This window comes from Arachis duranensis, chromosome 10, assembly GCF_000817695.3.
Source record: "Arachis duranensis cultivar V14167 chromosome 10, aradu.V14167.gnm2.J7QH, whole genome shotgun sequence".
NCBI classification, from domain to species: domain Eukaryota; kingdom Viridiplantae; phylum Streptophyta; class Magnoliopsida; order Fabales; family Fabaceae; genus Arachis; species Arachis duranensis.
The window spans coordinates 17,786,522-17,804,748 of NC_029781.3; the positions used below are offsets into that span (position 1 = coordinate 17,786,522).

An 18,227-nucleotide genomic window follows, 5' to 3' on the forward strand; every position below is an offset into this window, starting at 1 on the left:
CTTGCTAGCTGGATACAAACTTCCACGTGACAGCTTTAGAGGAGCTCACCAGTATCACCTCATCATGGCCCTTTGCAAAATAAGGGGGATTAGACTTGCTTGGACCGTTTCTCCAAGCGTCCGAACAAGTAAAATGCCTTATAACATCAATTACTTTACCAAATGGATTGAAGTAGAACCTTTGACAACATTCACAATTCAGAGAAGTTAGAAGTTTCTCTACAAAAATATTTTTACAAGATTTGGAGTGCCATTCTCAATCACCACCGACAATAGGACCAATTAACTGATTCAACATTTCGAAAAATTTGGTTGTAAGGCTGAAAATCAAGCATCAGTTTACATCGGTAGAGCATCCCCATGGCAACGGACGAGCAGAAACTACAAACAAAGTCTTACTGTCCTGACTCAAAAAGAGACTACAAGAAGTAAAAAGGGCAAGGGCTAAAGAATTTTCACAAGTATTATGGGCATATCGAACTATTTCACAGTCAATAATTGGAGAATCTCCCTTTCGACTTGCCTATGAAGTAGAGGCTGTAATTCCCATTGAAATAAATGAAGAGAGTCCAAGAGTGAGATTCGACAATTATGTTAGCAACGTTCAAGTACAAAAAAAAACACTTGACCTCCTCCCACAAATCCGAAAACAAGTTGGGATATGAGAGGAAGCGTTGAAGCAAAGAATGACTACAAGGCACAACACAAAAGTCATAGGAAGGAACTTCACCACGAACGACATGGGATGCAGAGGTCGAACGAAAGAAAGCTAGCAACGAACTAGAAAAAACCTTACAATATTATTGAAGTCTTAGAAAAAGGTTAATACAAAGTTCTGACTTAAAAGGATGCGAATTACCCAGATTTTAGCATATTTTTAATATGAAGAGATACTATAGCTAGAAAGTAATTTTTTTGTGCTAGTGTACCATTTTTCTGACTTCATTGTTTTTTTTAGTAGATTTTCTTAAAAAGAGGTTTTAATGAGACACCATAATAAAAATTAGGAGTAAAAAAAAAATTCTTTGTAGCAACTAACAAATTTGTAATTTATTTCAATTAATAAAAGTCCATTTTTCTTACTTCTTTATTTGTACCAATTCATGCACGAGGTCCGAATTATTGTATAATAGTTACCTTCACAAATTAACAAGTCTTTAAACAATTAGGATGCATACGAGTTGTCGAGATAAATAAATTGCAAAAGTAACTTTGTAAAAAGATTGTTATGCAAATAAAAAAGCATAATAAACTATCTCAGAAAAATAAATAGTAAAATTAAAATACAGATACACAGAGAATATTAGATACGATAGTATATAATTATCACGTGAATATCTTCGTTAATAGTATTAACGAAAAATGTTATAGGAGAAATATATTTAAAACATTAAACACAAAAATTAATCAAATTAAACATAAATGGCATTTTTAACACTTTCTAAAAATTCAATATATATATATATATATACCCAAAATAAAATTAGTGTGTTAATATAAGGAGCTATATCATAGTTGAATAATATTGACAAAAATGTATGGAATGAATCGTATGTTTAATACATCAATCAGCTTGCTTATAAATAGCACGTTGGCAAGTCTGCTCCGCCTGACCATGTGACAATTCAGTCAAACGTGAATGATGATGAATTGATGATGGTAATGATTCATCCGAGTTATATCAGCCCCGAGTGATTGCGGTAGTTTAGTTTTAGTCATTCAAAAGAATTTAATCAATTTATTAGTTATTACTTATTATATAATAAAAACAAATAATATAATTTCTTTAATTTTTTGTGTCACTTTTAATGCATATTATAAATTTATGGATTTAGTTAACTTGTATAATAAGTGTAATAATTTTAAATAATAAATCAAATTTTTTCAATTTTTAATAATTTAAGACAAAATTTTGTTTAGAGGTTAAGAAGAAGGTTTTAATGGTCTTGACGGCTGATTTTTGAAGCAAGAAGCCAAGAACCATGCATGATGCATGGACCTAAGAAGCGCAGAAGTAGCCGTTAGTGGGGGCTTTGGGGCGCGGGTGGTCAGTCAAGAAGAGGTAAGAAGGACACCTGCACATCACATTTTTAATCATTAAATGTTATTTTTAGAAACTCAATCAACAGAAAATGATTAGAGATTCTAATTCCTACATGCACTTCCTTTCTTACTACTTTCATCTTCTCTCATGTTCAGATTCAAAACACGTTAAATATCACTACATACTCTGGTGATAAAATATTACATATATAAATTGATGCTGATAATGCACATATATATATATTTTCAAAGTTGATAAATTAAAGTAGCCGTTAGTTAGTGTTTGTGAAAATGGGGAGCCATCAAACCACGCCTCGCTCAGAATGTGACAATTTTATTGCGTTGGCTCCCACTCTCACTCCCAACCCGCGCTCCCCATTTAGATCAAGACAATCTCTTGGGTTATCATCACGTGCTGCTTCCCATCCCCATTCTCCTCAACATCACGTGCTGCTTTCACCATGCTCCAAGTTATTTTTATGAAAAGTATTTAAAAATCAGTAAAATTTATAACTTTTTATTAGTAATTAATAATATTTAAAATATAAACTAAAATTATATTGTTGAATTGTTAAATTAAAGAAATTAAAATAATAATTAAAAATAATAAATTCTATTGATTCTTGAGTTATTTATTTATTTATTTATTTATTTTTAGTAATAATACATAACAAATAAAATATATTATTAAAATTAATATCTGGTCAACAAATATATTTTTATACGTAATATTTTAAAAATATAGTGTTAGTTAAATTTTAAATTCTAAATTTTAGACTTTAAATACTAAATTCTAAATTTTAAATCTTATATAAAAATAAGGTTTGTCACAAAATACCGACAAATATTGATGAAAAATATTTATCCTAACATTTCTCCTTTTTTTGGTATGATCACGTAAAAATAACTCATCATTCTTTAATCAAACGTTAAAGAATGGATTTATTTCGGAAATTAAAAAATATAAAATTTAGGCCAATTGTGCAATTCATTAAGATCATGATGATTGATAATTTGATATTTATGCATATATTTTGAACAGAAAACTATTTATTAGCCTGAAGTGTCAGATTCATTTAAATTCATAAAACCAGATTTTTGTTCACTCACCACAAAAAAGCCTCCTGCTCTCCACTATCATGCACTGTGTGAAACTTACACCACTGTCTTCTTCTCACAGTGTCTGCAATTTTTTCATTGACTCACACAACATAGAACATGCACTAGAATATTCTCAACTCAATCAAAAACTTTCCCATCTTTTCCTACACTGATTCTCTTGGTTTTCATTCAATACAGCAATGCAGAACCAGAACCAGGCTTTGCAACATGTGATGAGAAAGAACAACCACATATCTGAAAACAAGAAAGAAAGATGGAAGACTATTGTGTTCTTCAATGTTCACTCCTTCTGGATTCTTGTTCTTATGCTGCTACTGCTGCTGCTTCATTCCACAGTTATGAATCCAGTTTCATGTGAAGATGATCGCTGGGATGGAGTGGTCGTAACAGAATCGAATTTCCTAGCACTTCAAGCCTTCAAGGAAGAGCTCATTGACCCAAAAGGATTCTTGAGAAGTTGGAATGACACCGGCTACGGTGCATGTTCCGGAAGCTGGAATGGCATAAAGTGTGCAAAGGGACAAGTTATAGTAATCCAGCTTCCATGGAAGGGATTGCGCGGCCGAATAACGGAACGGATTGGACAGCTTCAGGGTCTCCGGAAGCTTAGTCTTCACGATAACCGAATCGGCGGCGCAATCCCTTCGTCCTTGGGGATTCTCCCAAGCCTCAGAGGTATTCAGTTATTTAACAATATGTTAACTGGTTCAATCCCTCTTTCAATTGGTTACTGCCCTTTGCTTCAGTCTCTTGACTTAAGCAACAATTTTCTCACTGGAACAATCCCTGATAGCATTGCCAATTCCACAAAGATTTATTCTCTTAACCTTAGCTTCAATTCCTTCCATGGTTCCATTCCAATTAGCCTCACTGGCTCGCGTTCGCTGACGTTTCTTTCGCTTCAGCACAATAACCTCTCTGGATCCTTGCCTAATTCATGGGGTGGTGATGGTAGCATGAATAATGGCCCCTTCTTTAGGCTTCAAAGTTTGATTCTTGATCATAACTTTTTCACTGGCATTGTTCCTTCTTCTTTGGGAAGACTAAGAGAACTGAATGAGATTTCCCTTGGTCATAATCGGTTTATTGGAGCTATACCAAATGAATTAGGAACACTTTCTAGGCTCGAATCGTTTGACTTTTCGAATAATGAACTTAATGGAAGCTTGCCTGCTACACTCTCTAATTTATCCTCACTAAAACTATTGAATTTAGATAACAACCATCTTGGTAACCAAATACCAGAAGCTTTAGGGAAACTGCATAATCTTTCTGTTCTGATTCTGAGTAGGAACAAGTTTAGTGGTCATGTTCCTGCAAGTATTGGAAAGATTTCCGCGCTTTCACAGCTCGATTTGTCAATGAATAATCTCAGCGGAGAAATTCCATTATCTCTTGGGACACAAGTTAGTCTTAAGTTTTTCAATGTGTCTTACAACAATCTCTCAGGTCCCGTTCCAACTATGCTTGCTAAGAAATTTAACTCAAGTTCCTTTGTGGGAAACAATCAATTATGTGGTTATAGCCTTTCATCTCCATGTCTTGCACCTGCTCCATCAGATGAAGTTCTAGCACCGTTTCCACATCAAGAGTCGAAAGATCGCCATCATAGGAAACTAGGTACCAAAGACAAGATTCTCATAGCAGCAGGGGCACTGCTCTTAGTCCTCATTACACTATGCTGCATCCTGCTCTTCTGCTTGATCAGAAAGAGGGCGAATTCTACGGCGGATAATGGAAAGGCCACAAGGAGAGCTGCTGGTACGACTAGGACAGAAAGAGGAGTCGCGCTGCCTGTTTCTTCTGGTGAAGTTGAAGAGGGCGGCGATGCTGGAGGGAAGCTAGTCCATTTTGATGGACCAATTAAGTTTACAGCTGACGATCTCTTGTGCGCAACGGCGGAAATAATGGGAAAGAGCACCTATGGAACTGTGTACAAGGCTACAATGGAGGATGGAAGGCAAGTTGCAGTGAAGAGATTGAGAGAAAAGATCACAAAGAGTCAGAGAGAATTTGAATCGGAAGTTTGTGTTCTTGGGAGAATTAGACATCCCAATCTTTTGGCTCTAAGGGCCTATTACTTGGGACAAAAAGGGGAAAAGCTCCTTGTTTTTGATTACATGCCTAGAGGAAGCCTTGCTTCTTTCCTACATGGTAAGCTATTTCGATTTTGCAGAGGTTGCTATGCTCATAATTGTTAGTTATTTCTCTTGTTTCATTCTTTATTGATTGATGATAGAATTAGATTAAGTATTTCCCATTTTGATGCAGTTCTTAGACCTGAAACATACATTGATTGGCCAACAAGGATGAAAATTGCGCAGGGAATTGCGCGTGGCTTGTTTTACCTTCATTCGAAGGCGAACATCATACATGGAAACCTTACATCCAGCAATGTGCTGCTTGATGAGAACACAGATGCTAAGATAGCAGATTTTGGCCTTTCTAGGTTGATGACAGCTGCTGCTAATTCCAATGTGATAGCTACAGCCGCAGCACTAGGATATCGCGCGCCTGAGCTCTCGAAACTCAAGAAGGCTAACACAAAATCTGATATATACAGCTATGGTGTGATCTTGCTGGAAATCTTGACAGGAAAGTCACCAGGTGAAACTAGGAATGGCTTGGATTTGCCTCAGTGGGTTGCTTCTATTGTCAAAGAAGAGTGGACAAATGAGGTTTTCGATTCGGATTTGATGAGGGACAAGGCATCATCCTCAACAGTTAATGATGAGTTGCTTAACACCTTGAAGCTTGCTTTGCACTGCGTTGATCCTACACCGTCGCCACGGCCGGAAGCTCACCAAATTCTCCAGCAGCTAGAAGAGATTAGGCCAGAGTTACCACCAGTTAGCCCTGGAGAAGAGTCTTGGCATCATGTTTAGGCCAATCTTTTTCCAAGGAATTATATAGTCTATTTCTATTATTGTTATGATTATTATTCTTTCATTCTTATGTTGATTTTGAATGTTTGAGTGCTCATGTCTGTACATACTTCTATGTTTTATATAGTAAGTGTTTCCTTTTTCATTCTTACATTAATTTACAGTTCTTCCCAAGGTTTATTATGACACTTTGAGCACTATCATGATGGCAACAAATTCAGTGCTGCATTCTAAGTCCAAGCATGTAGAGCTTGATTTACATTATGTTTCAGACTTGGTTATGAACGGCAGAATCTTAGTTTACCACATTCATTCCTGCACATCAGTTTCAAGTTGTTGATATTTTCACCAACCTCATCTCCGTTATGCTCTTTCTGGATTTTCGAAACAGTTAGGCCAAGTCAGCAAGGTAGTTAGCTGAGTTAGTTACTGTGCCAACTTACCAGAGTTGTTAGGAGGTTAGTTTTTGTCACGTGTGTATTAAGAGATACTAGAACCTTTATGTACTATTATATATAACTTGCATCTGAGAGTAAACAGAGCAATGCAATCACTCATCACACTATCATATATACACTCTTGTTAATTCTATGCGCTCTCTGCTCTTGAGCGTGGCCTATTGATACCTACATTGCCATTTTATCTTTACACCAACCACATGATTCAGGACTGTCACGTTTCTGAACCAAAATTGCTATGTGATCATCAAAATTTTACATAATGAAATAGAGAAATTTACCAAATTATTGATAATAAGAGAAGGTATAGGAAACTAACTTTTAGTAAGTTAACACTAGTGCAGCTCCCCATGCGATGCACGGGTATGTCTTTGTAGAATTAAATTGTGAAAAATACCAAATATATTATACAACACATCTCAAAAATTATATGTTTTGAAAGACTTCTCTATATACAATATTTATGTTGACTTTGATAACATATATCCACGGTTTTGAATAAGTATTCGCAACCTAGTCTTTGACTTGACTTTTGATAATGCTACATATAGTTATTCATGTGTAAATACTGGTCTATAATCCAACAGTACTTAGTGTCTGTCCCTGTGATTTGTTAAATCGTCATAGCAAAAGAGACAATAATAGGAAACTGTCTACGCTGGAACCTGAAAGGTAAAGCTTGGTTATTGGGAATCATAATCATGCGGGGTATTAGAACCACTTGACCTACCTTGTCACCTGTTAGTGTGATGCATTCGATCACGTGGTTACCCAATCTTCTGACTTGCAATCTTGTTCTGTTACATAACCCATTTGACTGATCAATGTTATGCAGTAGCATGACGAGAATACCTACTTTCAGAGTCAATTCGTGAAGCGGTAAATCAGAGCAATTGATGGCATTAAGAACATCCTATGATAATGTATCTAATTCATATTCCATGTTTCCTTCTTCCACACATAAAGTGTCAGAGCTCAAGTAAGTTTTCTCATCAGCGTTTACATGTTGCATAATGAAAGCATTAACCTCATTTATAACTTCCAATGTTGGGGCCAAGATTGATCTGTCCTTGAAAAAAGATGTTATCTGGATGTTAGACAATAGGTTGGGATAAACAAAGTCCACCAGTTTCTCGAATGCATCAATTACAATTTCATCATGCATAAGCACAATCGACTAACCATCAGTCGAATCCCCAACAAGGCCGTCACCTATCCCTAACAACCATGTAGCAAATTCATCAACGTCTTTCAGTGTGGTACTATCTAGGCCAACAGTTACACACATGTTAATCGTGAGCATCAACAATACAGTGTTGCCACAAATAGGATGAGTTTATGGATGCCTGTACAATATCTTGCCTAGAACCTATTGGTATTACATGCAATATCTGCCTAAAGTCCCCCCTAAAACAACCACCTTTCCTCCAAATGGCAGTTCTGTGTTATAGTATGGTTCAAACCTAAGAATGTCCCTCAAGCATTTGTCAAGAGCCTCATAGCACAATTTATTTAGCATGGATGCCTCATCCCATATAATAAGCTTTGCCTTGCAAACTAGCTTGCACAATGAAGTGCCTTGTTTAACGCAACAAACCGAGTCTTTGTTCAAGTCAAAGGGTATTTTAAACCTTGAATGTGTTGTTCGTCCATTTGGAAGCAATAAAGAAGCAATACCATTAGATGCCACGTTTAGAACAATTTCACCGCTACTTCGTATTGCTGCTGATAGAGTCTTATAGAGATACGTCTTTCCAGTACCTCCATAACCATAAATAAAAAAGAAAACCCTCCATCATTCGCATCTACAGCCTTCATAATCACTTCAAATGCTTTCCTTTGATCTACATTCATTTCTGTGAAGTTTTTAGTAAACTCGTTGTGTAGAACACCACGGTCAAAGTTCAGTTCATCCATGATCAAACGGTCGTCTAACCCATCTACAGAGGTAATACTTGGAAAAGGCATTTGGTCGAATTCTTTAAGTGATCTACCATTAGCCTGGAGTTTTTTTTGTATCTTTGAAAGGTGAGATTCATGATTCGGTCCTCGAAAAGTTGTAAGTCTGTCACCCATATACAAAGATAGAGTTGTCAGATATGTGAATTTAAGTTCACAAAAACATAATTTGGCACTAAACAACAAAGATATAAGTGTTAAACTCACCTGTAAAATGCAATTTTTTCTATGATTATACAAAATGTCCTCAGATAGCACACCATAACACTGTTGCCAAACGATTTCAGGTCTACCAATGTTGTTTGACAATAAGAGAACGACAAAAAGGTTGCGGATGTAAGCTGCAGATGCCCAAGAACTCGCTTCTAAGATTGCATCAATAAATTCTTTATCATCTTACAGAAGCCCCAATGCATAGCATGCTTCCTTGAACGTTGTATACACCATGGCCTCAACCGTCCGCAAGTCAACAAAACTCAAACAACCTTTTTGAATATTAAGTAGAAGCCTGAGGTAATAGTCTTCACCATTACCACGTGGGACATGAGTTAATCTGCCAATTGAGAAGCCTTGTTTCCTAGGCATCCACATGGAGATATCTTCTTTCCAAACAAATTTGTTTGGAAACTGACTATAGGTAAGCACACGACCAAATGCAAACAGTTTATTTGCAAGCATCCATGCTAGGATCTTCGTTGGCTTGTCGTCCACCCTGTCGATGAGATCAACTATGTTCTCATAGTCTCTAAAAACCACGGGATTTTTGTTTGGTAAGTGAAAAGGGAGTCTAACAACTGATGGTTGCTTAAGTTGTATCTCATACCCAAATATTCTCCATGTAGCTTCACATGCAAATATGTACCTACAATCGTAGTAATTTCTGATCTCATCAATTACCTTTTCGAGCTGTCCTTCATCATTGCTTTGGAAGAAGAAGCTGTGACTCTATCATTTACCTTGTGAACATATTTGAACATATATTTTATGGCAGATGTCTAACATGTATGCTCAACGTTGATGTGGCAAGCATACTTTAGTAATAGAGATGGGTTGTACGGAACTATGTATGCACTATCGAGAACTGTGTTCTTCTTCATGATTGTTCTACCATTGTCTACCCATCTGTATTTGGGGAACCCGACTTCATCAATTACAGTCCTTGATCTAAATTGTTTTGGAAAAACCTTTTAGCACCGCCCATTGGACATGCATGGGCTGGTATTGTTGTATCTCCCGCATGGACCATGAACCATAAACTTCTCAATAGCTGCGTAGAGCTTAAGTCTCTTGCGCTTGTCAGGGATTTCGGCTGATATAAGCTTGTCTATATCCTTGGGTGATTTAGGCTTATATAGTGGGTGCATGAATAACAATATATGAGCATATGGTAACCCTCGTTTTTGGAATTCCATTGTGCAGACATCTGGACTTGGTAATACACAATTAAGGGAGTTTAATAAATTTATGAATATACATAAAATAAGATATACATACAGCCAGTTATTTTCCTGAAGAACCTTCCTTGCTTGAAGTCTGCAATTAACTCACTTAGCTTTATGTTAAAAATCCGCGAAACTATGTCAAGCTTGTCCTCTTCTTTTAATCCGATGTCTTTCAGTAGACGTTTAATCTCACCCCATTCGGGATTGCATGTTATGGTGATAAAATAACTTGGGTAGCCAGCATACCTGCATATTGGTTGATAAACATGTATCTGGGTCCACCAGTGAAGCTACTTAGAAGGATTATCCTCTGTCCAATTGACGCAACATTAGCTTCTCCCCTGATGAATGACTCATGGAGTGCACTATATTTGTCTACCCTCAATTTTGGTTGATTGTTCCCAATGAAGCTAAGTCATTCAGACTCTATCATGGTATATGCATCAACCAAGAATTGCTGAAATAACCTCCTTGATTGGAAAAGGATAGGTGACTCGTTGAACCGCATTTATAGTTGGTAGGCAAAAAAACTCTCCCATGCTGATGGTCTTCCTTTTCTTAGTACGGTCAAACCCGTAACGAATAGATGTCTCAATGCCCAATCTAAAAACATCTTCTCCATAAGGAAACAATAAGGGGTATTAAAGAGCCAAGTATAACGGGTGTAAAGCATTTATTCTTTGCAATTTGTTTGACGTCGATTCTATTATAATATCCCTTTTAAGAATTGAGTCATCAATGTCACCTACAATTAGAATGGCAACTTCAGTCACAGTTGGTAAGTTATATACTCTTCCATCCTTCTTACGCTTTCTAATTAGCCTCAATTTGATTTCTGGATTAGAACCCTCAACGAACCTATCTCTAGCAAAACAGATATTCTTTGCAAGATGGTTGTGAAGATCTAACATCTCTTTTAGTTCATACACAATCTGTGCCTCAATTGTGTTGGATTTTGTTTCAGAACTGAAATCACACAAATGAACTACACCGTAAATTATACATTTGCATGGGGAAATATAAATAGTTTTTAATCGTGCAATTAATACTTAAATTGAAATGGTCCTGAATAACAGGAATGGATCTTCTCAATTTTTTCAACAATTGAGGGAGTATAGTATGATCGCTAATGCGTCAATACTCTCTCTCTCTCTTGGTTCTACTTATAAAATTAATGGTGACAGATCACACTATACCCCCTCAATTCTGAAAAAAATTAAAGAGTATCCATTCCTGTGAATAACAAATTAGAAGAAATACCTTACAGTAGTTATTCTGTTGTTAACTTCATTCTCGGTGTCGTATATGTACAACTGTGCAAACCTTGGCCTATCATCGACGATAGGAAGCAAACTCCTGATTGAATGATAGTTTTGACCACTTGTTGAAAAACATGGTGGTGCTGAGCCGTTATTAATAACCGGATTGACTTTTCCGACCATGGATGTAAATACAAACATAGAGTTAAATTTTCTTATATTCTTTTTGAAATATCTCCCTTTGTCATCATTCATACTGTGCAAATCTTGTAGAACTTGCAGTATCGTGTTTAGCCGTGGCAGCTCGACTTTACCATCCATGCAACAAAGGCCAAATCTGGAAACTCTATTCCTCTTGCTTTTCGATAGTCTCTTACCTTCCCACATGCATGCATTACAGTATATACAACAATGGATCGCATCACCAACATCCCGAATCTCTGTTCTTTCATTTAAAAAATGTGATGATCAATCTCGTATTGTATATAATATACGTTAATTATAATTGCACATAAAAACTTAATGTATGTACAGATCTTTTTCTATAATTGATTCAATGTTCGTGTCAAATGACTGATGGTCTTAATCTGGTGGCAAAGTTATTGCAAAATATAATTAATAGGGGTGTCCAAAATCGAATCAAAGAAAATAAAATCCAGAAAGTGAACCAAAAAATTGATAACTAAAAAAAAATCATAATTTGGAAAAAACAAAAATAATGGGAATATACAAATATGATTTTGGTTAATATTTTAATATTATTTTCAGTGACAATATTATCAAAAAGAGCACATAAATTGAACATAATATTTTCTTGTTTTAGGTTTTTCAGTTTAGAACGATGAAAATTATTTCCAAGTCAAAACACGATTTTTTCAGTTGAGATTCCATGACTTACCCTGTTCGATCGTCTACCCATCCCTTTGTCTCTGACTTGGCAGAACCGAATCATACTGATGTACGAGGAAAAATATAAAACCAACGCCCCCAACTATATTTCCACTCTCTTCCAATGTTCTTCCAATAGCTCTTCCAACTCTAGAAGCTCTCCTCCATTATCTTACCCTAGGTTTTCCATTTTCTCAGTATCGTTTAAAGACAAAGGATATCTTTAAAATTTTTTTTTACCGTATGGTTCATAAAAAAATATAAAGCCAATGCCCCTAACTCTATTTCCATTCTCTTCCAATGGTTCTTCCAGTAGTTCTTCCAACTCTGGAAGCTCTCCTGCAATATTTTCCCTTAGCTTTTCCATTCTCTAAGTACCGTTTAAAGAGAAAGGATATATTTGAAACTTTCTTTTTTTGTTTTGTTCAAAATTTTTGCTATATTGTTTTAAATTAGAATTCTAAAATTGTCTAAAATTTGAGTTCTAAAAGTATCAATTCCGTCTCCTCTATTAACTGCTGACTATGTTGCTAATAAGTCCTCTATTGATTGCGTACTTAATGCTAGATCTCTTCCATTCTCTTCCACCGGTATTACATTTTTTCCATACACCTCAAAGGTAAAAGAGTCCTCTAAAAATTTGCTTTGCTGTCTCTCTAAATTTCAACTATTTTTTTTTTGCAAATTAGATTTGAATATTAAATGGTGTGAAATTTGAGTTATAATTTTTTGTTAGATTCAACCAATTTATTTTTTTAATTCAAGCTCTTTCATTCACTTTCCACTTGAATTTTAAGTAATTCTCTGTGTTTTGTTCTGGTCCTTTTTGGTATGTGAAGAGAGAACTTTTGCGTGGTCTAGAATTCATAATAAATTTTCGTTGCAAGTATAGCTTCTAAATCAACAAAAGTCCTTTCTTACAAATGTTTTGGTTGTCACAAGTAACAAACCCCTTTGGAATTGATAACCGAAGTATTTAAACCTCGGGTCGTCTTCTCAAGAAATTGTAGGGAAGTGTGTTTTATTATTGGTTATGGAAAACAGTGTTTTTGGGGTTTGAAAAGGTTTTGAACAAAAGAAAGGAATTGCAGGGAATTAATAAATTAATAACAAAAGAATCTCTTGGCAAGGTATGAAAACTGAAAGTCCTATCCCAGTTATCCTTATCAATTGTGATGAGAATTGGATTTTTCTCCCACTAAGTCAACTACTAACTATGAAGGTAAGTTAAGTGAATGAATTAATTTTGATTCCTCAGGTCCTAGTCTTTCCTTGGGAAAGGCTAGAGTTATTGGAACTCGAATTAATTCTTGAAGAATTCCAATTTTTAGTCAACAATGAGTTTGATAACTTAAGAGTTACCAATTAATCAACCAAAGCTAAAAGGTAGAAAAATCTAAATTATTTATATCATAAATAAAAGAAACAAATCATAGATCTGAAATACATCGAATTATATTAAATAGAAAGTTAGATTGAACATAGAAATCCATAAGCCAAATTGGCAACATCAAGTAATCAACTAAAGTAATAAATAAAAGTAGAAAATAAATTAAAGGAACATTGAACCTGTGATTGAAGAAGATGAATTCCTAATTCTAAAAAATCCTAATCCTAATCCTAATCATAAGAGAGAGGAGAGAACCTCTCTCTCTAAAAGCTAACTCTAAATTGTGAAAAGTGTGAATTATGAATGTATGATGATGAATGGATGCATTCCCCCACTTTATAGCCTCTAATCTGTGCTTTTTGGGCCGAAAAATGGGTCAAAAACAACCCAGAAATCGCTAATTTCGAAATCTGGTACGTACAGGTCGCGGAAAAGTGACGCAGAAGCGTCGTCCACGCATTTGCGTGGAATGAGATTCGCAGATGCGACGCGTCAGCGTAGAGAGCGCGTTCGTGTCGCCTATCGGTACGACCACTATGGCGAATTATATATCAAATCAAAGTCCCGGACGTTAACTTTCCAACGCAAGTAGAACCACCTCGTTTGGACCTCTGTAGCTCAAGTTATGATCATTTTAGTGCGAGAGAGTCAGGCTGGACAGCTTAGCAGTTTCTTCAACTTCTTGTATTCCTTCCACTTTTGCATGCTTCCTTTCCATCCTCTGAGCCATTCATGCCCTGTAATCCCTGAAATCACTTAACACACATATCAAGACATCGAATGATAATAAGAGAGGATTCAAATAAAGGAAAATAAAAGCCAAAGAAGTATGTTTTCAATCATAGCACAAAATCAGGAAGGAGAATGTAAAACCATGCAAATCATATGAATAAGTGTATGAAAGATTGATAAAATCCACTCAATTAAGCGGAAGATAAACCATAAAATAGTGGTTTATCAACCTCCCCACACTTAAACATTAGCATGTCCTTGACAAGCCCCAATTTGACGGTTTGTTTCGCATTGAATTTAGAATATTTTGATAACCTTTCGTCACATTTAGCCTAGGAATTAGCATGGTTTTGTTATCTCTCCCATATTCGTGCTTAAGTGTAAAAACATGCTTTTTAAGCCTTATTTTGATGAATTCTAGTTTCTCTTTGATTCCATAAGATGCCTTGATGTGTTTGCTAGTGATCTCAGGATTGAAATAGGCTAGGCATGAATCAAAGGAAGCAAGGAATGAAGCATACAAGTGGAGAGAAGCATAAAAAGTCAAAGAAGCAAAGTCAGCTATGCACGCGCACGCGCACAAGGTGCTCGCGCGCACATTGCGAAACGGGCCAAGGACGCGCACGCGTACCGTGCGCGCACGCGCCGATGATGGCACATGACCTCACTAATGCAACACGTGCCTGGCGATTTGAGAGGGCTTCTGAACCCATTTTGGCGCCAATTGCTAAGGAGGAGGAATATAAGGATGAAGGATTAATGGGAAAGGGGGAGAATGGACTAAGGCAATAATACACATTCACTAGGATTAGTTTAGAGTTAGTTTCTAGAGAGAGAAGCTCTCACTTCTCTCTAGGATTAGGATTAGGTTTGGGTTAATCTCTCTTCTTAGATCTAGATTTAATTCATGCTTTGATTCAATTTTCCTTTATCAATTCTTAATCTTCTCATCTCTCTCTTTCTAGTTATGTGCTTTCATAATTGTAACTCTTCATTTTGTTTTGGATAGATTGTTGTTCCTTTGTTTCCTTTCAATAATGCAATTTGAGGTAATTCATGATAGTTGTGATTTCCTTGATTGTTGTTGTTAATTCTTTACAATAATTGTTGTTAGATTCTATTCTTGTTATCAATTTACCATGCTTTTCTTTTATGCCTTCCAAGTGTTTGATGAATTGCTTGGTTGGAACTTAGTGTAGGCTTTGTTCCTCTTGGCCTAGGTAGAGTAATTAGTGACTCTTGAGTTATCTAGTTCCTTTGTTGATTGATACTTAGAAGTTGCTAATTGATTTGAATGCCTCTAAAGCTAGTCTTTCCTTTAGGAGTTGATGAGGACTTGAGGAATCAAATTGATTCATCCACTTGACTTTCCTCTATCTAGTAAGGGTTAACTAAGTGGTAGCAATGAATAACTCTCACCACAATTGAGAAGGATAACTAGGATAGGACTTTTAGTTCTCATACCTTGCCAAGAGTCTTTTATAGTTGTTAGTTTATTTTCATTGCCATTTATCTTTCATGCTTCATATCAAAACCCCAAAATAACTCAAACCAATAACAAGACACTTCATTGTAATTCCTAGGGAGAACGACCCGAGGTTTGAATACTTCGGTTTATAAATTTTAGGGGTTTGTACTAGTGACAAACAACTTTTTGTATGAAAGGATTATTGTTTGGTTTAGAAACTATACTTTACAACGAGATTTCATTAGTGAAATTCTAAACCGTCAAAAATCCGTTCGTCAAAATGGCGCCGTTGCCGGGGATGTGCAATGGTGTTATGTTATTGGTTATTGTACATATGTGAATAGTGTAAATATCTTGCTTTTTGCCTCATTTGCTAGTTGTAGAATTTTATTTTCTCTTTTCACCATGAATTCTCATTTTGGCTATGAGTGTGATTACAATTATGTTGTAGGTGATGAGAGCTTCAATGAGGATGTGCATCAAGGATGGAACAACCAAAGGTGGGAGGAGCCATATGTATATAATCAATCTTCATGGCAACAACCCCCACCAATGCGCTATGAACAAGAGCCATCCTATGATGCATATCAACCCAATGGCTATGGTAGATCACCTTGCGACTTTCTAGAACTACCACCATATGCTTATGAACCACACCTACAACATAACTCTCAACCACTCTCACAAGCCTCTCCATACCAAGCACCTTCCTATGATCCATATCCATCATATAACCAATCATCCATACCATATTCATATGACCATTATGAGCAAGAACCCTTAGAACCACCACAACCCTATCTAGATTACCACCAAGAACCACCTCAATACACACAATCTCCACAACCTTACCAGGAAGAACCACCTTCCTATTATGAACCCTCTCTCCAAAATAATGATCAAGCCCCACTAGATGATCCTCTCATTTTGTTACTTCAAGGACAAGAAGCCATAAAGCGAGATACACTTGAGTTTGTGACCAATTTGACCAAGGTAGTGTCTACCTTAGCATACCAATGCTTGAACACTCAAGGTGCTTCCGTAGCCCCATGTGAAAGGTTAAAAGAAGAGCAACGCATGAAGGAGAAAGTGGGAAATCCGGTAGAGAAGGAAGAGTCCAATTTTGTGTTGGAACAATTGGAGAAGCCTATGATCATTGAAGAACGGGAACAAGTGGTTGAAGATTTAGGACATGTTGAAAGTCCATGGGAATGTAGCATCATGGAACCCTCTTTCAAAAATGTTTCTACCTACTTAGTTAAAAGTAAATAAGTTCTTCAAGACAAATATGAATCAAATTCCACTAATTCAAATTTTACAATAAAAAGCAAGTAAACTTGTAAGAAGATAGCTAATGAAAGCAAGGAACATAGAATCAAGCATTGAACCCTTACTGATAGTGTATTGGTGCACGAAATTGAAAATCACAATTCTTGACAATTTCACACAACTAACTAGCAAGTGCACTGGGTCGTCCAAGTAATACCTTACGTGAGTAAGGGTCGATCCCACAGAGATTATTGGTTTGAAGCAAGCTATGTTTATTTTATTAATCTTAGTCATGATACCAATAAGGTTATTTGGATTTAATTGTAAGAAGTAAAAGTGTTTGGAATAAGTAATTGTTACTTTATTAATGAAGAACATGTTGGGGTTTTGAAGATGCTTTGTCCTCTGACTTCAACTCTTCCTTGAAATCTTTTTCCACACGCAAGGCTCCTTCCATGGCAAGCTGTATGTAGGGTGTCACTATTGTCAGTGGCTACCTCCCATCCTCTCAGCGAAAATGGTCCAGATGCTCTGTCACAGCACGACTAATCAGCTGTTGGTTCTCGATCATGTTGGAATAAGATCCATTGACCCTTTTGCGTTTGTCATCACGCCCAGCAATCGCAAGTTTGAAGCTCGTCACAACCATTCAATCCTTGAATCCTACTCGGAATACCACAGACAAGGTTTAGACTTTCCGGATCCTCAAGAGTGGCCGCCATCAATTCTAGCTTATACTACGAAGATTCTGATTAAGGAATCTAAGAGAAGCTCATTCAGTTTGATGTAGAACGGAGGTGGTTGTCAGGCACACGTTCATGGATCTGAGGAAGGTGATGAGTGTCACGGATCATCACCTTCTTCATGTTTAAGCGCGAATGAACATCTTAGATAGGAACAAGCGTGTTTAAATGGAAAACAAAGGTAATTGTATTAATTCATCAAGATGCTACAGAGCTCCTCACCCTCAACAATAGAGTTTAGAGACTCATGCTGCCAAAAGGTACAAATTTTAGATCTAAAAATGTCATGAGTTGCAAAGTAAATCTCTAAAAGTTGTTTAAATAGTAAACTGGTAACCTAGGTTTACAGAAAATGAGTAAACTATGATAGATAGTGCAGAAATCCACTTCTTGGGCCCACTTGGTGTGTGCTGGGGCTGAGACTAAAGCTTCTCACGTGCTTGGGCTGTTTCTGGAGTTGAACGCCAGGTTGTGACGTGTTTTGGGCGCTGAACTCCAACTTGTAACCTGTTTCTGGCGCTGGACGCCAGACAGCAGCATGATACTGGCGTTGAACGCCAGTTTACGTC

General features: G+C 36.5%; 1 protein-coding gene across 1 annotated transcript; it reads left to right on the forward strand.

Moving 5' to 3' along the window:
- Positions 1–3,205: 3,205 nt before the first annotated feature.
- LOC107469346 (probable leucine-rich repeat receptor-like protein kinase IMK3) lies at positions 3,206–6,215 on the forward strand. The gene is made up of 2 exons (XM_016088725.3): positions 3,206–5,319; positions 5,437–6,215. Exons 1-2 carry the CDS (start codon positions 3,345–3,347, stop codon positions 6,048–6,050), a joined length of 2,589 nt encoding a protein of 862 aa, XP_015944211.1. The 5' UTR covers positions 3,206–3,344; the 3' UTR covers positions 6,051–6,215.
- The last annotated feature ends 12,012 nt before the right edge of the window (positions 6,216–18,227 follow it).

Coding starts and splice junctions, on each gene's coding strand:
- LOC107469346 (XM_016088725.3), top strand. CDS start 3,345: ATGCAGAACCAGAACCAGGCTTTGCAACATGTGATGAGAAAGAACAAC. Junction 5,320..5,436: donor CCTTGCTTCTTTCCTACATG/GTAAGCTATTTC, acceptor ATTTTGATGCAG/TTCTTAGACCTGAAACATAC.